The sequence below is a fragment of the Melozone crissalis genome, unplaced genomic scaffold (assembly GCF_028551555.1).
Source record: "Melozone crissalis strain CALT ecotype California unplaced genomic scaffold, PUWL_Pcris_2 ptg000081l_1, whole genome shotgun sequence".
In the NCBI taxonomy this organism is placed as follows: Eukaryota; Metazoa; Chordata; class Aves; order Passeriformes; family Passerellidae; genus Melozone; species Melozone crissalis.
The window spans coordinates 13,930,726-13,957,243 of NW_026535858.1; the positions used below are offsets into that span (position 1 = coordinate 13,930,726).

Here is a 26,518-nt window from a genome sequence, read left to right on the forward strand (position 1 = left end):
TATTCCATAATTCTGTTTACCTTGAAAAATATCTCACAACACTTCAAAAAAACTACCATTTTTGAAGCCTTTTGATGGCTTACTTACAAGCATACCACAGGGCAGTTGCAGACTAACAGGCCTTTCTTTCAGAAAATTGTATTAGACCTGATCAGATTTTTTCTCCTTGGCCTGACCTTCAAAATTGATCACCAAATTGACACAAGATCAAGAAGACCTCAATTAGAGAATGCAACTACCTACCAGTATGATTCAGTCTCTTCCACATGTGAAATGAGGGGCCTCATTCAGAAGCCGTTTTAGTAATGAAGAAGTCAGTGCACCCATTCCAGGGGCTGCATTTATTAATCTTTTTCCAGGGGTAGAGGTGGTATTTGAAAGAAGTTATTTCACCAAAGGAGAAAAATAAATTATGCAGAAACATTCGTCGTCATGCGGAATGTCACTGAACTAGCAGGATGTCCAAATAAATATCAAATGAGAAAGATGTATCCCTTGTTCATAAATAAACAACATTTCAGAGAGTTCAGAAAAAAAAAAAACCAAACCAAAACATGGCCATAGTTATGCAAGCTAGGCTAAATAAATAAACAAACTAAAACAAGGACACCCAAAAGGAAGAGTCTCCTATTGGGAGGCAGACTTAGCCTTGACTTCAAGAAGATCTGTAAAAGTTTATCTTAAATGGCTGTTAATTCCAACCTCTAGAGCTTCAACCTATTTTAGGCCTTGTGTATGTGCTTCAATTAAAAAAAATAAAGCCAACAGAGAGCAGAGGCAAATGTTTGGTTGCATTCTATGCAGTATTTGTATCAAGCACAAGCCACAATAGGATATTAAGGATGATAATTTTATACATTATAATGTCCATATGCATATAAATACACATCCCTTAAGAATTTCTTTACTTCTGTTGATACTTTGGAAATTATTCATCTGATTAATGAATTATACACTGAATTTATACATTAACGCTTTATACTTATGCCCAAATAATTTCTGGACTAATATATTATTTAAAACCATGTAGGAAGATTAGAAACTGGGTTAATTTACTGGTATCTAGCTTAGGGCTCCAATTTTCTTAAAGACAAATTCAGTACATGAACAGGCAATAGGAGTGTGAGGACAGAAACTTTCAGATGTTCCAGTTATTAGGGCTGTTTAATAGATTATCTATACAAAATGGAGATTACAGCATAAATCAGACTTCAAATGGTAAACTAAGAACTGCAAACTAAAAGCTCCTGATAAGCAATTCATGAAGCTTTGACTTTTCCAAAGGGATTAGTGTTATGTGAAATAAAAAGAAGCAACACCCATGGCTGAAGAGACCTTTCAGATCTCTGCTTAGACACAACAGAAGCTGTCCATAGTCTCGTGGCAAATGCAGTGTCAGACCTAACTCAACCAAAATGGAAGGGAAAAAGCAGCACTTTGTGTAAGGGTTACATGCAGCTCACCCTGGCATGTGGGAAAACACATAAAAATCACTTCTGAGGAAACTGGTTATGTCACTGCAGTTCAAAGATGCAATTCTCAGAAAACTATCAGATGGAAGCCCAGCTACTTTTTCTAAACCAGACTTTGATTGATTTCAATCTCATTATTTGCTGATGTTCTTAAAAGAGATGGTTTTTTGCACTTTCACTTCATTCATTTAAAACACACACAAAAAACAAAGCAAATATTAGGGATTGATTAAATTGATGCTGTCAAATTAATTGGCTCCATCTCAATTATATTTTCCTAAAATAAAAACAGATCAACTACTTTTGAAGATCTAACACTTGATGTGTGATGGGGAAATTTGGCATATAGTTTATATGAGTTTTTCAGATTGTACTTATTGTTGAACAAGCAATTCCTCTTAATCAATACATTATTTTAAAATTGCTGCAAACCTTTTGGAAGGCTAAAGGTGGCAAAATTGTTCCTAGTGTTTCATTTATATCTTGCAGGTAGTGAGATTTTGCTATTGCTGACATTGCCCAGCAGTCCTTCTATTGCAACAGTGGCTCCATCTTTCCCAACTCAAAGAGAGTACAGGGACTTCATTATCTATTTCTTAGAATTTAAGCTTTCCCATAATAAATTACCTTAATATGCCTTTTTTTTGGTGGGGGGGAGGGGGGTGGTGAGAGAGGATAAGATGTCCTAGCTGAAGCACTACTTGAAAAGACTTTTTGGCAGATGATCAGCATGCAGAAATCTCTTTTCTTATGCTTTAAAGGCTGAGAATTATAAGCAATCAAAGGATATTAAAAATGGAAAGTTTTGGGCAACATGCTCTGTAGGCACTGTGATCTGGGCTCCAATAATATTAGAGTGCTGCAAGATGCCTCTTCAAAACACTGCATCTAAATTAATCCTTTCAGTAGCTTTTACACCATGCCTTTTGGTACGTGATATGTTTTACTCTATCCCATGTACTAAAACATGGTATCAGCAGTTCCATACCTGATATTAATTTAGGACTTACTACTGCATATGCACCATCTGAATATGGCTTGGGCACTGACAGAGAGCCTCAATTATTTCAACATATTGCAAGCTTTCAAGGGAAAATGTCTGTCTTCCCTTGGACCCCCTATTCAAAAACAGTTGCATCACCATCACCAGCTCTGAGGGGAGATCGTCAACTTTGAAGTGAGGTCAATGAACCACCGAATAAATTTACTGGTGATTGCTGCATGAGAGGAACTCTTCCCACCTCAGAGTTTCACATGATTGCACCACATCTTATACCTTTTTCAAATACATTCTGAAGTTTCACAAGCTGCGCATGTTAGGATGCTGCAACACAAAAAGAGCAGGGAAACGCTTATTCCAGCAATTGCTGTACAGCCAACCATAAATATTTTGAATTCAGCTGTCCCTAAGTGCAAAAAAGGTAGAGACTATGAAATAGAAATCAATGGTCATGCTCCATATACTACTTGATGTTTTACTTTTTCCAGGGCTTTGATTATAGAATGTAGCCCAGAATGAATGAGCAGATGTGCATCTCCTGCTTTATGCTACTTTTTCTGCTTTGCTGCCTTCCCTGTTTCTTGACCTCCTGCTTTTTACAGCCTAGGGGAAAGCAGATGAATTTCTGCAGGGAGGTGCTGCAGTCACTGTGTTTCTTTTTTGCTGCACGCTTCTTGTGTTCTAGGAGCATAATAAAAGTCAAGAAAAAACATGCATGGTATGAGCTTAAGTCCAGACTAGATCCAGGATAATTACAAACAATCAACCTCTGATAGTGGCCAAGTGCCCAGTATTTAACACAGGTTGAGTGAAAAGTATAACAGGCAATTGTTCCCCCAAGACCATCCCAGCACAGCTTGCACTCTCCAGAGCAGTCTCAGCACAGATCAGTGACTGTGTGAGCTAAGGGTGACTCAATTCCTTGCTGCTCCTAAAAATAGTCCCATAAAAGCAAGAATGAGGTCTCAGACACAGGAGCTGGCCATACCACCACTTGTGTTACAGCTCTGCAAATCGAGTCCAGGACTGAGGAACTTGGAGTGCATCAGAGCTTTTGAAAGTTATCTTCTGTGCTATGTGATCAATCACGTACTGAGAAAACTGAATGGCCAATATGAGCATTTTACAAACTTCCCAAGCAATGAAATATATCCCCTGCTTTCTGGACTACTGTTTTTGAATCTGATGCACGCAGTCACCAGTGATCTGGAAATACAGTAATTTGTTAGAACTATATGCAGAGTTTTATTCAATTTAGAAAGAAAGGGGAATATGAATAAAGGGGAGTGAAAGAATATTTTATTGAAAACAATGCTCCAGATGCATCCAGAACAGTCATCTGGGAGATATATAAAACCATTACATATGGAATAGAGTTTTTGTGTTTCTCCCAAAGAAAGTAAAAATACAATATAACTTATAATTAGTACAAACAAAAACGAGGTTAAATTCACAGTCATATATTGCCAGAATGATTCTAACAGGCTGAATGGAAAAGCTTATGTAGGCAGAATTTCAGCTAGCAGGAAATATAAGATATTTATCTGAGTTACAAGACAGCAAGAATGACAGAGTTACTAAATTCACATGCAGGTTTCTAAAATTAATTTTTGTTTGTAGAACAAGCTGCCGGATTACCAGCATCACTTCTTACATACTTCAGAGCCACATACTTCGTTCATACAATGTTATTCTTACTCTCTTACAGAAAACAACTAATTTTTTGTTGCCCCAAATATAATATTTTAGTGTTTCACACTGGTTAGGTGAATCTTTGACAATGGGACCATCCTGATGGAAACGCTGAGCAGGGTGCGAGGGTGGGGGAGAGATGAACCGCAAGATAATTTACATAAGTGCATTGCAATTATTCCTCCTTAATTATGCATGCAGCTGGCTCTATTTTAAGCCATGCCAGTGCGCTGTGCACACTGAGGGTATCTGTCACTCCGTGTGTCAGGCCTTTAACATTCTCACCCACCTGCCTGGAAATCAGCAGCAGCATCCAAAGAGAAGCAGTCGGGCTCATGGCCACCTGCCATTCATCAGCGCTGTCAGGACACGGCTGCTGCCTCCTCATCTTTCCCTCACGTCGAGACTTTCTGTGCACTGGGCTCAAAACACCAGGTCCATTTGCTCTTTTCTACCAAGTTATTCTATGAACTTCTCATTCACCAGCAAGCTGAGCTGTGTCATTTTTCTGTGTCATTTTTGAGAACACAGCCGCACAAATGTAAGCTGGCAGGCTGAATTAGTGAAAAAAATAATCACAGTTGTGTTTATATTAATTAAATTAAGTAATTATATACAAAAACTCAGCTTGAATTTCCTCTCAAATGACACTGCTGCACTTTATTTTCTCACTTCCTGGCAAAGATTCTAAATTTTGTACTAATGCTTTGTCCAGACACACATTGAGGAAATGCTATGTTTATCCAGCCTATCAGAGTGTGGGGGAACCTTATCATTGGTAGAAAATAATGATCCTGTTTTGCATCCGTGGAGATGTTCAGGAAAATCAGGATCATTCCTCAAACACAAGACATCACCTAGAAAACTCTGCCAACCAGAGTACAAGGACATACCACAGCCATAAAATATAAGCATGGTAAATCTGTTCTAATAGAGCTACTCTATCATCTCCACCAAACAGGAAAGAAACAAAGACAGACACTCTCATTCCCACCTGGCAGCCCACCAAGTCACCCCTGTGCTACCACATATGTCCCCAGTGTCTTTACATGGATACTTGCATTATTCACCAAGTCCTGCCCACCACCTGCAGCTTCTTTGGGACAAAATATCTCATGGAGACACTGCTCTCCTGGCCTCAGTACGAAGAGTGGTCACACTGACTCAATATGAAACTGGAGAGAATGCTTAATAGTCTGGAAGAGTTAGGTATGCCTAAAATAATTCAAATAATGGTCTGTTTCTTAATGTGAAACCCTATAAGCCATTTATCCAGAAATCAGGGTCTTTTCATGTGCAATTTTGATGTATGGACATGGGGTTTTTGGCAGTTGCAGCATTGCCCATGCCACTTTGGCCAGAAATACCCTGTATTTGGGAGATGACCTTGCATGACCTAAGTCTGATTCTTTCTAACAGCAAGACAGCATTGCTACCTTCTCTCCTCTTCTTTCCACTCTTCCTCTCCTCTTCTGCCTTCTGCCCAAAAAAGAAATGGCAACACAAGTGGCAAAATGGGAGTTTTGTGCCTTCTTATCATGGAAGCTTATTTTACTTTCAAATACCATTGTTATTTGCATTTAAACTATGGTGTGTGTGAAGATATGAACCCAACTTCTAATTTCTACTAAAACTGGCACACAGTCAAGACAATGCAATAAAACACAGTAGATCTTCAGACTGCACTCAGTTATCAGTATAGGCCCCAGCCATGTAGTAGATATTAGATAGGATACTAAAACCAGCACTTTATTTGGTACCACATGTAACAAAAGTGATTTCACCTAGTTTTGAATTTTTTTTGCCATGCTGCTGTGAAAGGTGTTCCACCTGCCTTTAGTATTCTACCCTACAGAAAAACACGGGGAAGAGCAGAAGATTTGGTTTTATCACATAATAAATAGTTAAAATCATGCAGGCACCACATAAGCAAATAATTCCTATGGCATTCACCACTGAAAGTCATTCATTGACGTAAACAAATCTAAGGGGTTGCAGGAAAACAGTACACAGACTCATCAAACACCTTGCTCTAACAGCTATTTTGAAGCAAAGGATATAGGCTATTAGAGTTTAGTAGATTATGAAACCACGCAAAATCCACTCTTTCATGGAGATAAGATTTATCGAGTCGCTATTCCTCCTGTTCTTTTAAGATATTTCATAATGACACTGACAGATGAAAGGCTTGCATGCCTGGCTCCATAGCCCAGAACACTGCCAATACTCCAAAATTTATCAAAATGACAATTCAAAGCTATTTTCCCCTAGTTATTATAGAAGGGTCAGTTGGATTTTACACAACTCATCTTAAATGATTGATTAAAGACACTGGAAAGACAGCAACTGTTGCCTTCCAGGTATGCAATGCTGGAATGCTAGACACATCTCAGGATGCAAAACACACCTTATAAAAGTTATTGATAAAGCATGGGGAGAACCATTATTTTTTGCTAATAACAATACACATATTCTATTCCTGTGAAATGTATGTGTATCTGAAAGGATCTTTGAGGAGGAAACGTGAGAGGGGTTGGTTACAGATGGAGGTTACACAAGTTGGAGCAGCATTCAGTGTGACAGTGCTGCAAAGAATTTGGGCTGTCAAAGTACAATTGCTGCCATCATATTGCAAAGTTCCATACCTTTTTGGTGATTTCTCCTGGGCATCTCCTCACAGCATTGACTCCCTCTTCCTTACAGCACAGACAACAAACTCCACCTCCCTCCTCAACCCAGCTAACCCACCCTTTTATAGCACTCATCATTATTGGACACAGCTGTGGCCTGTTAAGGGCAGGGCTGTTCCTAATCTCTGCTAATTAGTACAGCTGCAACTCCCCAGGGGTGAGATTACCTTCTGCACTATCTTTATTTTCTTACATTCTCTCCCTCCACACACAATGATATACATCTTACTAGATTAATTTTTCTCTAAAGATCAGAAAATAACAGTCTGGTTTGCTTGGAGGATCATCTAGTTCCAACCTCACTGTCATGGGTGGGGATGTATTTCACTAGCCCAGGTTGCTCAGAGCTTCATCCAACCTGGCTTTGAACACTTCCAGGGATGGGGCACCCACAGCTTCTCTGGACAACCTGTGCCAGTGCCTCACCACTCCTTCCTAATACCTAACCTAAACTTCCCCTTTTTCAGCTTGAAGCTATTCTTCCTTGTCTTGTATATGCTCTTGTAAATAGTTCCTCTCCATCTTTCTTGTTCTGAAATGGAAACGTATTTATAACATATTTTTGTTTGCTGGTTTATTTTTAGCATGCAGACGAGTAAATTTTGCAAAGAAATTAGCTATCTCTCTCAATTTCTCAAAGCTTATCCAAGCAGGACATTTCTTGTCTCTGAGAGTCTTTGTCACCTCTATCCTTAGCAGATGTCTATTCAAAAAACCCACAAACTATTTTACAAACAGCAGAAAGCCCTGAGGTCACTTTTACCTACTTTCCTGCAACATATAATCTTCAAAATTAATTCAAATTTTTCATGATGATTTTGTGATCTCTTTTGATGCTGAAAATGTTATTTTCTTTTCTTTCCTGGGAGGAACTGCATTTTTAATCAGGCTTCCCAGAAAGAGCTTTTGCTGATCTTAATGTGAAAAGAAATCTATGGAAAAAAATATGCCTGGGAAATATTACTTCAGATGACAGAGTTTATTTGACAGCACAGAAGATGAAAAGGCTTGGGTCCTTAAATTCTCTCTTCTCTACAGACCACAGAAGAGTGTTTGGAAAGCTGAACAGTGAAATATGGTTATGCCTAGAGACTGCTTGGCATCTCCTGCACATCACAGGAACATCTGGAGAGATGCAATTAGAGCACAAGCAGCTGCAATGCCCTCACTTGCTAATCTGAATTGTTTCATTGTCACCTTGTGCTCCCTCACTGACTGCTGCATCTACTGAGCGACCTGCATTTTATAAATCAATTCTAAACTGTGTTGGATTATCATAGAAACATTAGACAGCAGTGGGTTCACTGATCTGTTACCAGAGCGGGCAGGTGTCAATGGGATGACCTGCTGTCTGTTGAGTGAGCCAAACACTCGCCCTGTGTAACAAGCAGACACCCAGGCCATGCCCAAAAGCAGTTAGGGAACTCATGCATGACTTGGGATTCGACAATCTTGTCAAAAATCTGTCAGCTCCCTAATGAGAGGCACTGCTTTACTCTGCTGATGTGTGTGGTGAGCAATCACGTATGCAGAGTACCATAAATCTGAGCCCAGTCTTCCAAGCAGATATACTCAGTTTGCTGGCATTCCCAAAGAGACAGAAAAATACAGCTAAGAACATGCACCACAGGCTAACACCCTTGAGCACAGCTGAAGCTGAAGCCCTGAAAAAGCCCAGCCAAATTCTATTTGATGATGTCCACAGTCACAGAATCACAAAACTTTTGAGGGTGGAGGGGAGTTCTGAACCTGTTTAGGAATTGCAAAGACAAAACTCTTTTAAGTTTTTGGTGTGCCAAGAATCTTCTCTGTAATCAAACTGCACTGGTACAGATATATGCATTTCACCTCTGTCAGGTCAGGAGGAAAGCCATGACGTTCAGGCCCTGCTCAGCTGACATTTTATTCCAGACACAGAGTTTTGACTGGGGCATGAGGGCTGCAGTGACCTGGGGTGGGGGGTCACTGCCACCCTTTGTCACCCATGGCCAAGCAGTGACCTGGCAGGCACCAGGCTGTGACTCACTGCTGGGTTTCACTGGGGTAGCAGCACGCATTCATCAGCACTAACAAGTAAATCACATCAGACGCCAAAAGGGAGAAGAAAAGAACAAAGTGAACTCCACGAAGTGTTGCAACATCAAAGAAGAGGAGGTCAGAATCCCTCATCTTCCCTGCAGTATCAGAGATCGTTGCCAGTGACTCAGATTACAGCACAACACATTCAGCACAAGGCCTCAGGGAGAAAGCCAAATTCACTTCTATTCCCTTTTTCCTTCAGCAACATCACAAGGTCCATCAATGTCATTATTTTATTGAAAAAAGAGAATCATGAAGGACCATGGAGCTGCCACAAACTTCACTTTCCACATCTCTCAACTCTAGCAATTTGTCATTTTCTTGGGTGTCAGTCTTACTTGTATTGACCTCAGCAGCTCCAAGTGTAAACACTTTTAAAACTTGTATTTCAAGGAAGATGGTTAACAGGTGAAATCTTATTTGTTTAATTCATTAGTAAATATCTTCAGTTATTGAACAGCACAGGATGAATAGCATGAATACTTGTGAAAAATGGAGTCCTTCACTACTGAGACATCAGTTTAAAAAAACAAAGTAACTCTTCATTTTATGGATGATTGTGGCTGACTGTGAAACAGTGAAACTGCCCTTATCTCTCTCCACTTTAAAGGGTAAAGCTGCCAGCCACATTTCCCATTTAGCCAGCAAAATAGTTGACAAGTCAGTATTTTATCACCTTTCTGTGGAACCTCCCTTAGGTTTGTCACAGATTTAGTGCTACTCAGAGGAGCTGCACACATTGCTTTTATGAAGTGCCTTTATGAGAAGAGCTACTTGTTCAGAATGCAATATAAAAAAAAAAAAAAAAGAACTTGGGAAGGAACCTGCAGAGGAAGTCACATCAAGGCAGATCTGTGTATGATCAAGTTATGAGACTGAGCAAGGCACAACTTCCACTGTAATCAGCCTCTTTGGAGGAAGAGGCTGTTTTGGGAAAGAATTCCTGTTTGCTGTAGTCCAGAATCATAACACAGAACCTAGCTTGATGAGATAGGGGAAAAAAAGGCATTAACAAAGAAGCCTATGGTAAAAACAAATGAATTTTCCTGGAAAATAAAGCTTATCTGGTCTTTATATCCAAGGCATCTGAGATGCAGGTTGTTAGAGCTGAACTCACCTTTTTGCTGCACCTGCTTCAGCTTTGGCTCTGATTCAGGAGGCTTTTACCTGCAACATTTTACAAGAGGTGAATTGCAAAACAAAGCCTTCATGGAACTGCAGCTCCAGAAGTCAAGAACCTTCCCTGTCCTTGGGTGTGGAACTGAAAGGAACACCTAAAACCCACTGTGTGTACCCCCGCAATGTGTACCAACAACAGATGCTACAGAGAGGCAAGAGATACCTGTGTTTTACCCAGAGAAAATAGAACTGCCTCCAGAGCAGGACTCTATTCTCAAGAGATGCTATGATCATTTCTGGATAATGGAAGTGCCCATGAGGCTCTGGAGAGAGGCTTTAGAAAAGCAGTGACCAGGGCTGGGAGGTCAGTGATAAGGTTTTAGAAAGCAGGAACCAGGGCTGGGAGGTCAGTGATAAGGCTTTAGACAGTACCATGCTCTCAAAGCCACCCTGAAAGTCAGGCTTTCATTGCTAGGCTAGAGACGTGCATGGAGCAGCTCAAAAATTGCCACATAAAACTCATCTTCTGGCAACCCTGAGAGAGAATCCAAGTTTATACTAAGATGGTTCACAGTGCACCCATAAGAAAGAAGTCTTGCCATGAAACCAGAATTATGAATAAAACAGATGTGTCCCAGAATATTACTGCACAAAAACAATCTATGGATCAGTTTAGAGACTAGGAAAGTAATGTTCTGAATTATTCTAGCTTGAACTAACACAGGAGATTAAAGACACTTCCATGTTAGTTGTAAACTAGTTTGATAAGAGTTTTCATTTAGGTACTTTGTTCTTCCTTCTGGTTATTCTGCTGATGTGATTTCAATACAATCTTTAATACAAGTCTGACCTTCCCATTATTTTTCATTCCCTTGAGCATTTTAATCTGAACTCCGTTCTACCATCCTCAAGTACTTTTGGAGAAAGAGATGAGCGTGATGATAAAAGACATGTTAAGAGACAACATCATACTTCAGTTCTTTATCTTTGCAGATGGATTTGATTATTGGAAAGGATTTTAGAAGTAGAAACAAGACATTTTCCATCCCTTCTGAAGTAAAAATCACATTCTCCCTTCAGATGGACATCTCAATTTAGTTGTCTTTTTCTTTTCAGAAAGGGTATTGACTCATTTTCCCCTTCCCAATCTCTATTTTAAAAAAATAACTTATTTTCAAACTTTAAAATCACAAAAGTGTATTTGAAGTAATTTTAGGATCATATACTGAGAACTTTTTCATAAGGCAGAAAGGGCAAATTTGTTAACCTTTACAATTTCAAGTCTGGGATACTATTCAAAAGTGCCCTACCTTGAAGGCATGACCACAGTAGCATAGGCAGTGTGAAAAAGGTAAAAAAGTGCTCGCCCTCAGTTTGGAGATGTGCCTGATCTGTTTGTTCTGTACAGTACTTTGGCATAAATGAAACATAATTTCATTTTAATAAAGGTAAAGGACTTGAAACTGGGTCTTCAAGGATGCAATGCTTAATGAACAGTGGATGTAAACATTTTAAGAGATGACTATCATTTCTTTAGGCATATTCTGGTAAGCCTGACAAGCACCTTCGTCCTGTCACTGAACTCTGGACAGCTGTTTTCCCCTTTGCTTACACTAGGATGCTGTCACGCCATCATTCCCCTTATTGGGTTGATGCTTCCCTGTTTTAATTTAACTCAAAACTCAGATATTTGATGGAGAAGGTCTAAGAGTGGGCTACAGCAGGAAGTTTGAGTTTAATGGCTAACACACATGCTACAGTGCAGTGGTTGTGCCCAAAAGCCCCTTCCACAAAACCACAAGAGCTCAAGAACAAGAGTTCTTAGTATCTCCCATGCTCATTTGACCTGTGTAAAGACAGACGGACACTGCTGTTCCAACCACTAAACGTAGCACCAAGGCCTTCTTTGGCATTTCCACCTAGACTAAGTGCTGACAAAAAATGCCAGGTTGAAAGTAAGTTCTGTTTTTTATCTTCTGGCACAGATCATGAGGTGTGCTGTCTCCCTGTGCACTCACAGCAGAGGGCTCAATAGCAAGAGCAGAAAAGGTGGTTCTTGCCCTGTCTGTCTGTGCCTGAGAGCAGGGGAGGGGAGCAGGTGTACAATGGGGGGATGTCATTGGCTTCAGTAGGCTTAGGATCAGCCCCTCCCATCAAAATCTAGCCCAAAGCCTTCAAGAAAACCTGAAAATTATGAGGGCTCAGAAGAGAAACCCCGACTATGCTGCAGCCTAAACCTGGGACATGTCTCCCCTCAGTTTGATCACTCTTATGGGATGACAGTCATTGCTTTCTCCACAGGACACTATACTTCAAAGCAAAGTAATGTACTGCCTTCAGTTACACTAATGCAATCCCCTCTGATTTATTCCTTCTACCATTTCAGTCAACGTCCCAGCAAGTCATCTACTTACCAGCTGCACATCTGCTTGACAGCTTTAGGGATCCTTCTCAAGCAATAAGTCCTGAATGTCTTTCCAGGGTCTTACGCTTCAGCTCTTTACTGTTTAGAGGATATTGCTCTATTTATCCTCAGCTTCACAGTCCTCCTAATGTTTATCTACCAGCACTGCCATCTTTCAAGCCACTGTACTAACAGATAAGGCCTCGGCATCTGATTACTGGTCCAGTTATTATTTGCTGTTTGTCCTCTATATTTAGATGTATTTTACATGTTTGCTGGCTTCATTTCCATACACTATTATCCTTGTCAGAGACAGAGAATAACAGTTGCAGTCATAACAATGATCCTGCAGCCAGCTCCACTAACATTTTGCTAATTCTGCTCCCTGCTCATAGTCCTTTAGTCATGATATTCAGAGTTAACAGCAATTTTCTACTGAGAACGGAAGGGATGGATGAGCTACACTTTCACCTGTTGGGGGTTTTTTATTATTTAAGTACAGATATTTGTTTTCTTTTAAACTTGATATTTCTTCTAATAATAAGATAATTACTATCTAATTGAAAGCAGATACAAGTTGGGGTTTTTTCCCATTACGTTTCATTTGTGTGATTTGTCTGAAGTCATTTCTCCACAGGAAAATGGTTGTAAAATAAACCCTGCAGTGCTCAGACCCAGCTACATTTTACTGCAGTCTCACCTGCTTTTCTTTTCTTGCACTTCTTAGAACAAAAAAATTCCTAGTTTTCCTTCAACAGCCCTATCCCCCACTTGACAGACATCCCTTGGACAATCTGCTCCCTTGGTGCCCCAGTGTACTCACTTGCAGGTGAAGTGGGAGCTTACAGCGCACTTTTCTTGCACCTCTTCGGTGTTCCCTGCCCAGGAAGAGGCTCTACAAAGGCACCTGACTGTCCAAATCCTCAAGATTCCACCTAGTGTGGCATTGTCTGTTTTCAAGCTGGAACTGTCTTTCATTACACTAAAGGTCTCCCTTCCCATTAATCTTGTTGAGCAGCTCTCCTTCCCAAGCTCTGCTGCTCACAATTTGTGATTCCTTATTGTTGAGCATCCATCACACGTAAAATCAGTTCTAAGCACCCCATTACTCACATATTTAGAGATGTCAAAGCAAGGCCTCCATGTAGCTCCCAGAGCACTTTAGAATTCCCTTCTGCTTTCCCATCAAAAAGACAAAAAGGACATAAGCAGACAGCATCTTATTTGAACTTACCGGAGAGGTAGATTTCCTTATACAGAAAGTTATGTCGAGAAGCAAGGCAAAAAAGGCAACTACATAATACAGCTACAGTTAATGATGCATGAACATCATAAAGTTCAGCTGAGCAAGGACCCAGTCCTGGCTCCTTCAGGTGACTTTTTCAGTGTCAATACAACAGGAGAACTTTCCTTGAAGACCCAGTATGGAAACTAAGGTGAATTTCCTTCCTCATATTGTAATTTATATTCAGACCACTGTGCACAGCATTTAAAGACCCAGAAACCAGGGGGTTTAGCTCAGCCTGGTCTTAGTTTAGACTCAGTTTGGTTTAGACACTATCTCCATTCATTGTTATGATGTGTACATACAACCATATCCTGAAGAGATCAAGGAAACTGAGAAACTTCTGGGGAAAAAAATCACTATATATGGAGTGTCTAAAGAAGTTTTCTATATTTAAGAGGTTCCATTATTGGGATAAGCCTTAGAGAAAGCTGTTGAGCTCGTGTCCAAAAATTTTGCATTCTCACACTTGTTATTAAAAGGGAAAGTATGATCAATTGGTCTCCAGGGCTTATCCAGCAATAGATTCCTTTCCCCAGCACAGGATTGCTGCAGCTCATTCACGCACTCACTCGTTCATTCATTCTGCAATTGCGCAAACAGACTCTGTAAACAAAAACTCCTCACCAGCAAACTCCCACCGTGCCAGCAATATTAAGTGGCAACAATATGAACACCCTGCAGAGAAGCAAAGGCAAACAGTTCATTGATGCTTCTCTTTCCTCTTATCAGTATAGTTGATCCTGCTTTACAGCCAATGTAAAAAGATAGGTTACAGTGGTAATAAACCTCAATACATTAAGTCTCTGTACAGACTGGTTGCTGAAGGCTTAATATCAGTCATAATTATTATCCATAAAATGTTATTGAATCAGATCTTAAAAGTTAATGCTGCTTTGTTTCAAGAGATAAAGGACAGTAGGCTGGAAAGGGAAAGAAGGAAACACTGAGCTTTTGATCAATTTTTGTGTGATTTAAAACCTTAATCGCAAAAGGGACTCAGCACTTCAAATATTATCCCAAATCCTATGAGCTGGCCTAAGCAGAGCCCAGTGGCAAGAGTGATTACTCAGAGGGTGTTTTATCTTTGAACTTGATACCAGCACTCAGATGGAGGGTGTAACTCTTTTCTTGAACTCAGGCCTGGTGAATGCTGCTCTTTTAAGACAGATTAAAATGTGGAGCAGGTAGGTGAGGGCATTCATAAATCCACAGCATTCCACGTTCCGTCTGGGGCCTTGCTGCTCACAGCACTGCCTTCATCCACGGGTGCCTCCTTCACAGCCCTCACATTAATACAAGATGCAAAGCAGGTGCCCTGACAGAAAGCATCAGGCCATGGTCAATGGCTCACGTAAGCTGCCCTAATATTTATAGCTAATAAAGATTGCTTTCTTTCCTGTCCACAAAACCAGAGGATCTGGATAGTCTGGACTGATGAGACTGGGCAGACCAGCTGTAGGAGGGTCAGCAAGGTGAAGTGCCAGGTCACAACTCTTGGGTCACAACAACCCCCTGCAGTCCTACATGACAGAAGTGCAGCTGGAAAGCTGTCCAGAGGAAAAGGACCTGTTCCACAGGTGGCCAAGAGGGCCAGTGGCATCCTGGCCTGTATCAGCAAGAGTGTGGCCAGCAGGACCAGGGCAGGGATTGTCCCCCTGCACTTGGCACTGTGAGGCCACACCGCCAGTGCTGTGTCCAGTTCTGGGCCCCTCACTATGGGAAACACACTGAGGTGCTGCAGAGGCTCCAGAGGAGGACAGCAGAGCTGAACAAGGGTCTGGAGCACAAGGCTGATGAGAAGCAGCTGAGGGAGCTGGGGGGCTCAGCCTGGAGAAGAGGAAGCTCAGGGGTGACCTTATCACTCTCTACAACCACCTTAAAGGAGGGTGTACCCAGGTAAGGGTCAGTGTCTTTTCCAAGGTAATGACAGACAGATCAAGAGGAAATGGCCTTAAGTTGGGCCAGGGGAGTTTTAGGATATTAGGAAAACTTTTTTTCAGTGATAGGATTATCAAACATTAGAACTGGTTGCCCAGGGAATGATGGAATCACAATCCCTGAAAGTGTTAAAAAAATGTGTAGATGTGACACTTAGGGACCTGGTGTTGTAGTGGACTTGGCAATCCTGGGTTAACAGTTGGACTTGGTGATCTTAGAGGTCTTTTCCAACTTACATAATTCTATGATTTTATTCAGCTTTCAGCACTCACAATATCACTAATGCAGCTCTCCCTTACCCTTTTTGTAGCACAATATTGCAACAATTAGAAGCCATCCCTCATCTCCATAAAGAACCAGGAAGAAGAAAAGTTCAATATAACAGCTGAGAAGAAGCAACGTGGACTAGCTTGTGTCCTCCCCTTCAAAAGCCACAGTGCTTCCCAGAAAGAGACCTTGGCTCCCATGTAAAACAAGTCTCATCTCCTCCCTTGGTTACTTAGCAAATACTAATCATGTTATGGACACCCCAGTCTCCTGCAAAGTGAGGACAGATTTTTATAGGTTCACCACAGGCTGTAGATCTTTGAGAACAAAGAAGTGTGTTCTGTCTTATGTGCCAGTTCTCAGTCAGCCCCAGGTAGATTCACTCCCTGCCTCTGTAATGCACCTGGCTTTGCAAAGCAACTATTAAATTTGGAAGCTTTATGGAATGCAACATTTTTCACATCTAAAAGTATGCCAGAGAAATCATGCAGAAGGGTAATAGGAAATACTTGCAGGGAGACCTATTCTAAATCGTCTACACATAGATAAGGAACAAAATTCCTTTCCTTAAAGATTTTATTAACCTTTTGCTGATGGAAGGAGATTACTGATTGAGAGCTAGATGAGGTCAGTGCAGCAATTATATTTTGAAACCTCTTCAAACAAGGCTCTTGTACAATGTAAGAAAAAAGTTGACAAAATGAATTGTTACTTAAAATGAGTATTTTAGAAGAATAATTAACCTATAATGACTATTCTGGCCTCCTCTCCAGTCCTGAAAAGTAATCCTTTCTCATTAGTTTCAAGTTTAATTAGCATCAATAATGAAACAGCCCTTGGAAATAACCATTGCATCATGGTCTATAATGCTGACATACACTGCCCTACAAAGGGTAAGGCCACAGGGTGATATCTGAAGATAGGGAGAAGCTCAGCAGATCACAGATGATCCCAAAACTAAGAAGAAAACAGTATTGCAAAAGGTGCAGAATGTGACAAAACCAGATTTATTTAAACAGGAGTGTCACAAACATGGTGTGGAGCAGAGGAGACTCAGATAGTTTTGCTAGTAACTGCTGCAGTATTTCCAGCAAGCTAGAGAGCCTCTCAACTCCAATTTCTTGTTCTTTCTTGGCCTTTTGGCTGAAGCAAAGAGAGAGAGACTTCCTTGTATAGTATATTCTATATGAGAAAATTCTATTCAGCACTTGCAGTCTAACATAATCAAATAATGCTTTTTCCATCCCTGGCTTCTATGATCTCTCTGTAAAATAGATATAATAATGCTTAGCATTGTCACTAGGGTGATAAGGCTTAAAGTGGTTTGAGAATCCAACACAAAGGAGGCTATAAAAAACCCAGACACTCTGATGCATCCGAGATAACTCGTTACTCAATGGGCCAGCAGAAACAGCAGGAGAATGCCAATGTACAAACTGCAATTAGAGGTCTGCTACAACTTGCAGAGCTCTCAAGCATCACCACAGATTTCTAGTAAGCAAAGTCACAGATATTCAGCTGCATGCCACAAGCCCTACAGCAACCATGTACCAAAGAACCATACCAGCTTTCAAAACTGAGCTGGAAAGAAAACTTCAAGAACATAAAATTTTTAGGAGTATGACATATGAAAATCACCATTTCCAGCATGTCTACCAAGATGAGTTTTCTCTTCCTAACAGAATCAAGAAATATATAGCAGAAGAATCCACACATGGACATCTCCCTCTGTACTCCCACCCTCACACAGCAGGATCCTGCTTTTTCCCCCTGCACTCACCACCCAGATGTTCTCTGCTCTTCACCTTACAGCCTTCTCTCCCTTTGCTCAGCTTGTAACTTGACAATGGAGTCAAGGTTTTCTTTCATCACAAGGTTTTGTAAGACATGAGACCAACAAGAGTTGTTTGTCAGCAAGGAATGGAGAGAAGCTTGCAGAAAGAGCCTCTACCCCTTTCTTCACAGTACATTACTGCAGGGAAATCCCAGTCCAAAATTAGATTCAGCATACACCCTTGTTTCAGCAGGAAAGGTAGTTCTTCTGCCTTGCTGTAAACATTGGAATAGCAGTGGAAACTCTTGAGATTTGCAAACTGAGCTGAAGAGTGGAAAAGGTGATAAGTTGCAAAGGGGATGCCCCATATTTCTAGAACCATCTAGTTGAAAGGCTTCAGCCTACTATCTCCACTTTGCCATGTGTAATCCAGGAAGAATCAGGTAATCCACTAAAGTTTTAAACTATCTCAACTGCCCCATTCTGTGCAAATGTCTGATATCTTAAGTAAGAAACCATAAAAGATAAACCTTCTCTCTCTCTCAATGGCTCCACAACATTCTCCCTTCCCAGCCAGGACAAAAAGTGCTTGGTTTGCTCAGCAGTCCCCATTAACCAGCAGCCAACACCTGCAGCTCCTCACTGCAAATGGAGATGGTGCCCAGCTGCAGGTGCCAAAAGCACATGGGCAGCTGGCCACAGCCCATCCCATTCTCACTTATGGTGAGGTACAAATAATCTTGGTCAAAGACTCACAAAGTATTCAAATTTCAAATCTAAATTTGACTATTTGGCTTCAAGACAGGTGGTGATTTAACAGTCAAAGGTAGGGCTCAAGTTTTTTCAAAATAAAAGAGAAACTGATTTTCTTGTAGCATCAACCAAAACTCTAAGTTTGCTATCACTGAAATGAAGGAAATAGCAGTCCTTTGACTATTAGCAGTGCAGAGATGGGAACAAATCAATATGGTACACCGGCTCTTTTAGCTTTTCCCTTAAAAAGCTGAGAGTTCAGACTGCACCTCACTGCCTTTATTCAGGTTTTAGAAAGTAAAAGCATTATTAATCCACAAAATAAAAAAAAAAAAACACCATCTACCAACAGAGTTCAAAAGCAGTCAAAACTACCCTTGCTTTGCAAAGGAAGTGACCACCACAAAGGGAAGTGTTTCATCTCACACAAGATGTCAATGGCAGAGCTGTGTACTGCACAGTAATTAAGTTGGAAGTCAAACTACAACTCAGTTCTTGCAGCTGCCTACTGAAGTTCTTTGGCCAAAGAAATGCCTGTTGTTAGAAACTTGTCTGAAGTCAGTTTGAAGCCAGGCCACCAGCTTTGTCTACTGGGTACACTTAGAACATTCATCCACTTCACAGATCCTGCTTGACTAATGAGGGATGGTGATTCTCCTTCACTACAGCTGACAGAGTTCACAGCTTCTGCAAGTAGGGATATCTAAGTCCTACCTATGCTGCCACAGGGAATTTCTGAGTAGCCATGCTAAGCAGGGTAGTGACAACCATGAAGCTACTTGGCCATCCCAGTCATAAATCAAAATACTCATGTAAATTAGACTTTAGTCTCAAAATGTGTTTCTTGCCTAAATATTTAAACACATAAATAACCTCCAACCATTCCAACTTGTCATTTTAAGCTTTCTGACATTTATTGTTCGCAAGAAAAGAAAGGTCAGACTTATCAAATCTGCATTTATGCTTCCATGACATTTTTCTCCAACCAAATCTTTCTGAATTAAAGAAGCAAGACAAATGTGGCACATTTCATAAAGGACCTTTCTCAGCCCAGCACTGCAGTCTCAGCAGCCATGTTGAGTTCAGAAGTGGCTTCCCAGGAAACAGATGCTGTTGCTCAGTGGATAAAAGAGATGTGGAAAGCAGGCAACCTGAACTGGTGTTTGCTATTAGGTAAATCACTAGTGCCAAAACCATACATCTCCTAGTCTCAGTACCCTAGTTCTGAGCAGCCCAAGAGGATGCTTTGGTGTGAGAATTAGATGGAAAATGTCCAGGCACAGTGTGGAATTTGCTGCTGTTTGGGAAGCAACTTGGGTTATCAAAAACATCACCACTCCAATAGAGTTAGCACTGATGTATCCAAAAGGTGGGATCTTCTTTATTAACACAAGATTCACTTGGAACTTTGTAAGTGCTAAATCTTGCCAGTCTCCCTTCAACTCTTCTACTTCTTTTGGCTAATTCACAAATATTGTCAGAAACACACATTTTATTTCCTATCATGTAATGTTTGGGTGAGATATGCAGTGAACCAAATGACCAGATTACTTCAGGATCCAGTTCACTCAGACACTGCAAAACTGCCTTTGATTTTGAAGAATGCCTCTGCTTTTGTATAATAAAGCACTTAAGTTTCCCTGTGCACTTCTTTACTTAAGATATTTATTCCCTGTTTTTAAGGGTGTGGAAATAAAAGCACAGCAAGTTTAGAGAAAACATATTTTTTCAATGTGCCATAAATGTTCATTCAAACATAATAAATTGTTACTTGTGCCCCTTTTGGTGTTTGTTTATGGCTATTTTACTGAACATGCTTATGAATAAGAACATTCATAAGAACAATAAGCCTAAAAGTAAACAAAATTTGCAGAAAACAGATCTAGAAATCATAAACACATTGTGCATAATCCTGGCTCCCGATGAGGATCAGCAACACCACAAAACTCTGGGAAAACAAAACCATGTGATCACATCACACTTTCCATAAACCACTCAAAGACTGAGCATAATTTATAATATTATCTGTCAAATAATCAGCAACAAATTTGTAAATCCCAGTGGCTTTACTGTGAAGGCCTCATGGCTTTGCAAGCCAAATTTTTGTGGTCAACATGGACAAGGCATCATGACTCTAAAGACTCATAAGCCATGAGTTTTCTCAGTGCTGATGGAGTAGGAACATGACTTGGACAGGAACAAGCAGGACAGCAGTAGGATCAAGGATCACACTCTCCACAAAGCCAGGCAAACCCCATCACTAGACAGTTTCCTCTTCAAGAAGCATTTCCAGTTCAAGATAAGCTCACTATAGTGAACTGACTATATCCACATTTCTGGAGAGCATCAATGACTGGAGGTCTAGAGGGAAGTGCTTTACACCTAATAGGGCAGGAAAGCCTGAGAAAGATGCTTCTAAGCACTCACACGATTCATTGATTTAGCAACTGGTAATCCACAGGAAACCTACTGGGACCACTGACAACCCAAGGGTAGAAGAGGAAAGCCTTGGTTTGCACTAGTTCATGTCCAGAGTAAACTCAAGGCCAACTCATGCTGTCTTCAAGCTTTGGACTGGCAAAGCTGGCTGGATAGACAAGGCAAAGCACAAAACCCCAGCAAGGAGCAAAGCCACTTGCACTACAGCAGAAACCTTTCAGAAGCCTGATGGCAGTGCCTCAGTCTTACCAGCAAGTTCTGCCACTGCTTTATCAGAAGAGCAAGATCAGATCTCAGGTGTGGCACACAGCTGAGGGTGAGAGAAAACCAGAGAGCAACTGCAAAGTGACCAATATATTTTACCAGTTTGCTGCTCAGTATGACACAACTCCAAATGGTATCCTTTGAAGGCAGCAAAACAAAACCAAAATATAATGAAAAATATAACTAAGAGACCTTGATTAAATGCTGGTACCTCTAAAATACACAGAAATAACTCTGTAGACTTCAGCACAGTCAGATCTCAGCTTGGAGCTCTGATATTCATTTACAACATGTCCAGTTTCAAAACCACATTTTTATCTAGTCTGAAGTTCTTTCTAATCTTTAGGCAAAGGGTTCCTCCTGCAAATGAGTTCAGGTGTATAGTAGCAGTCCCCTAAAGATGTAAAGCCTAATTGCCTCAGCATTATAATAGCATTGGTATGTAGTGAATGCAGACAGTTTCAGGGAGAATACATGTGGCAAGTTAATAAAATTTTAGATGAAGGCCACAGTGCAGGAGTAATATTTCGCCTAGCCAGAGGATGAAAAGTTATGCATTGCTATTTAAAAAATATAATTGGAATGTTAAATCTATTTCATGAATGAAAGTACCTTGACCTTTAGAGGGAAGAATGACTCATTTTCAACCCTGTATGCCCCTTCTTAACATACGCTTCCCACCTCTGCATATGTAAGTAGCAATTAATTTTCATGGGAAGTTATTTTATGGCCATTTCAGCTTATTAAATTTCCTGGGTAAACTCACAAGAAATCTATTTAGCAACATTTGTGGCTCAGGTGCCCTGTAGTGAGAGAACTGGTTACCTGTAAGGTTAACATGAAAAAAATCCAAATACCAGTGCAGGCTTAGAGTGGAAGGGCTCTTGGATTATTTTCCCCAAGAAAGCTCAATAACCTGTCCAGAGTACACTGCTAAAGAGACCCACTGTGGTTCAACACCATACAGCAAATCCTGTAAGACCAGAACTACAGCCAGAACTGAAGATCTCCTGACAGTAATGTTCACACTGGCTGTTCAGTTCCCCATGGCAATGTGCTGGTTTTCATTAGATTCTTTTGGGAAAGGTTTCCTTGGAGGCACCGCAGAGTTTCTAGTCAAAACCACAGACAATGAGAGCAAAGTCAACAGCAACCTGGTAGTTGAGAGGAGATCTGGACCTCAAATCCAGGAGGATCTGCAGCGCTGCACTCCTGTCCAAGCTTCCTTCTCCCTTCCTCTGCATTTCTTGTTGTGTGTCTTTCACACAGAAAAGATTCAAATAATTTGGATTTTTTTTTTTTTATCCCAGAGAAGCACTGGGAGATGGCTAAGAAGGCAAGACTAAGTCTGAAAGCATTTCCAAGAGAGGAAAACTTTCTTGAATCCAAATTTAAAAAGGCCAAGCTGACAGAGAAATGGTAGATGGGCTGAGGTTTGGTCCCATTCCAACTGAATGAAAGTTCCGTGCAGTTTCTCTAAATGGAAGCTTCTTGCAGGATGCTCTGTTCCCACAAGAAAGAGTGTGAGAGAAATCTGGCATCAAGAATATTTGCAGGAGAGCCCTGTAGAAATTCAAATTTATGGCTTGTCTGTTGAACAACAGCTGCCCATAAGTACATCCTTTAGTAATTGTTCAGTAACAGACTGAGACAAAGTGCTTTACGCTTTGTACAAGCATGCTGTTAAAAAAGGAGAGGGTTCACTCCAGTTAAATTTTTCTTTGAGCCAGCAAATGAAAGTATAAGTTAAAGAGAAAAAAGCATTATTTACAGGACTCTGTTGTCACCTCTAAGGTCAATGGGACTTCATCCCTTTGCCATTTTTTCTCACCCTAAAATATAATTCATACTCCATTCACATGGAGGATAACATGGTGAAAACAATTTAGCAAGGTAACTATACATTTTTCTGGGAAGTACTGCAACCCTGTACATCTCCAGCAGACAAGAGGAAAAATAAAAGCCCAGTATGCCAACATAAGTGAAGCAGTTATCCATTGTTGATGGGAGGATTGCGTTGTTTGAAATCCATTTCCAATTAGCTTAAGCAACGAAGGAAAGGCTCAGTAGCCTTAGGAAGGGCTTTAGCTAAGCCCTGTGCACACTAGCTGCAATGGTGTCAATAACTGCTGGAATCTGGCAGGCTGGAGGAGGCTGTGTGTGCTGTTATCACTGTGTCAGCACATCCCGCTGTCGGCAGGGCTGCACAGCACCAACTGAAGGCTGGCAGTGACACACGGTGTTCACACACCTCAGCAAAGCAGGAGGAATGCATTTCCTGATGTTGTTAAACAAACCCACGTTACAAAAGCAGGGCAAAGCCATAAACAGTGTAACTGTGCTGAGGAGTCACTGCTGGAAAAGCAGAGGTGCAATTCAGAAAGAGACCAGAATTTTTACAGAGGATTATGAACAGCTGTGAGGAGAAGTTGCCACTTCGACAGAGGTAAAGGAGGTCCATATTCCTTCCCTCTTCTCCTCCTTTTCCTGCCTCCTCTGTGACTGACTTTGCATGACTGTGTTGCAGTAAGAACAGCAGAGTTTTCTCTCCAACATGATTTTACAGGGGCATACCTTCCTACTGATCTGGAAAAACATGCATTTCTCCTCAACAGTGAGACAACAGACAAAATAAAGCCTGTGAGTTGTAATAGCTTTGGTTAAAGCTCCACCTGCATTGTATTCACATCAGAGAACCTGCTAGTTCTTATGTATGCCCTTCCCTCAGGTTAAAAACACACCTTCATCCTCTAAGAAGACAAATGCATGTCCTGGAGCTCCATCATTGCTGCAAGTACCTGAGTAAAAATGGCATTTGCAACTAAGGCTTCACTGCCCGAGGAGATCTGTAAATCGAAACAAGCGCTAATCACAACAAATTCCCCAAACAGAAAGAAAAGGAGACAGGAGGGTTTGGTGTCTTTAATTTTTAATTATTCTTTCTTTAAGGCAATGTAGCAAGGAGGGGGGGGTGTTGGCCTCACCTAGCCACCTTGTGGTGGTCAGCACCTCTGTGCTATCCCTGCCAGATCCAACACGGGAAGAGCTAACCTGGGCACCTTGCTTTAGCCACAGCTGCAGGACTTACACACAGCCTACCCTGACAGTCAGCTTTGCTTTTCATTTCAGGCAGCAAGGAAGGAGATGGGTTCCATTTGTAGTTCTTCAGATGGCTCTCCCATCTTTTCAGATGAGCATCAAAAATCAGTTGCTCCAACTTTGTATTCAAAGCCCAGCAGTGACTTCTCCCTCCTCTTGTGAATTTATTGAAGTGTATTCTGTGGTCCATTAAGTAGGTGGCTACTCAGGGACACACCATTGACTTCTACAAAGCTTCATAAAAGGTACCTGACTTAACTCACTGTGACAAATTATTTGGACCTACAGTCCTCTAGGTATTATACTGTAGGTATTATATTCTTCTGGTAGGAAAGGCTGAATCACAGCTTCTGTTAAAGACACAATGCACACACAGAATGGAAATTTCTCTTGATCACTGGCCCATAACAGAGTCCTGATTTGAGATAAAGGAGCTGCCCCAAACCATGGCTGCCAATCACCACCCACCAGAACCAAAATTCTAAGCCAGGCTCTCTCTTCACACAAGTACCAGTGCTGCATGAGCCTTCTCAGATGTACAACTTCATGTACTGTAGCTGATAGAATTCAGTTCACTAAGGATCCTTCGGGGTTTTAAAATGTCAATCAGCCCTTATATTTAATGTTTAAAGAAGATTAATAATATTAATATCAATATCCAGTAATAGAGATAGTAGCAATAATGCACAAAATCGGGAGCCAGACCCAGCTTTGGAGATGTTTGTGCTGTTCCCTGGTCTGCTGGCACATAACCTTGAAAACCCTCGCAGCACTTTGAGGAAGCATCCCTTTTTAGGATGATATTTTTTAGAGTTTCAAAGAACCTGATCTTGCTGTCCTTCGACTAATGACACTTTAACCTTCTAGGTCTTCCTTGCGGCTTTCTAGCACATAGGAACTCTTGGCGTTTCGCAAAAATCCCTCATCACTTTCAGTCCTCCTGGCCCCACCAAAGCGCTTCGATACATTTCGCACCGGTAAAGCGCAGCCCTTAGGGACAAGCCGCGACTGCTCGGGGGAGCAGCATCGCGTCCCGCACCGGCGGGGCTGTCGGTGCCCGGGACGGCGCGGGGCTCTGGCCGCGGGGAGGGCGCCCGGCACGGCCGGGGCTCGGCGGGCGCTGCCCGGCGCGGTGCGCGGCATGCAACGCACGGCTCACCTGCCGCGGAGACGTGGAAGAGGAGGCGGGGGCGGGCGGCGCGGATGGCCGCCGAGAGCCCTCGCTCGCTGCCCGGGAGGGCGCCGCGGCGCTCGGGCATCAGCCGCACCCGCAGCCGCCCGTCGCCGGCGCGGAGCCACCAGGCGAAGAGCTCGGTGAGGTTGAACTCCAGGTGCGCCCCGCCGGAGCCCGGCGGCGGCTCGCCGGCGCAGCCGTCCCGCACGGTGCCCTCGCCCACCTCCAGCACCAGCTGCTTGGCGCGCCGCAGCCGCCGCCCGGCCGCGGAGGGTCCGGCGAGGGCGGCGGGCGGCTCGGCCCGAGGCAGCGCCCCGCGGGCGGCGCGGAGCAGGGGCGCGCAGTCCAGGCGCAGGCGGCATCGCGCCGCGGCGCGCCCCGGCGGCCCCAGCACCAGCTCCCGCACGTAGGTGCGAAACAGCGAGGGCACCACGAAGTCCATGGCCAGGCTCCTCCTCTGCAGCCGCGAGAGGCCGGGGGTGTCCCGCGGTCCCGCCGCCCCCGGGGCCAAGCTCAAGGCGAGGCAGGCGGCGGCCAGGAGGCGGGCGGGCAGCCTGTCCCCAGCCATGACCCGCGGCAGGCCGGCAGCGCCCCGTCCCGCGCCCGTGGAGCGGCGCCGAGGAGCGCGGTGCTCTGCGCACGGAGCTCGGGGCCGCCGGCGGCCGCTCCGCCCGGGGCCGGCGCTGCGCGGGCTTTGCCGGCTCCAACTACCCGCCACAACGCAGGCATTACCCAGCCGGCGCTGACGTCACGGCCGAGCGCGCCCCCCAGCAGCCAATGGCGTCCCCGGTAGCCCTCATTATGCAAATGCACGGGGGCGGGGCGGGCGGAGCGTTCATTGAGGAAAAAAATGGCCCGGCGGGCGCGGGAGCGGGGCCGGGTGCGCGGCCCACGGGACCGGGGCGGGACACGCGCGGCAGCACCGGGAGCGGGAGCGGGAGCGGGAGCGGGAGCGGGAGCGGGAGCGGGAGCGGGAGCGGGAGCGGGGGCGGGCACGGCACGGCACGGCATGGCACGGCAGGGCAGCGGCCCAATGCTGCCCGCAGGGGGGCCCGGCGAGAGCACG

General features: G+C 42.8%; 1 protein-coding gene across 2 annotated transcripts in view; it reads right to left on the reverse strand.

Annotated features, from left to right (window-relative positions):
• Positions 1-25,537, reverse strand: part of ALK (ALK receptor tyrosine kinase) — a 307,502-nt gene extending 281,965 nt beyond the window's left edge. For both annotated transcript variants that reach the window (XM_054290348.1, XM_054290347.1), the window contains exon 1: positions 25,438-25,537. In XM_054290348.1, coding sequence (XP_054146323.1) covers positions 25,438-25,537 — 100 coding nt within the window. The remainder of the gene's footprint in view (positions 1-25,437) is intronic.
• Positions 25,538-26,518: the final 981 nt, after the last annotated feature.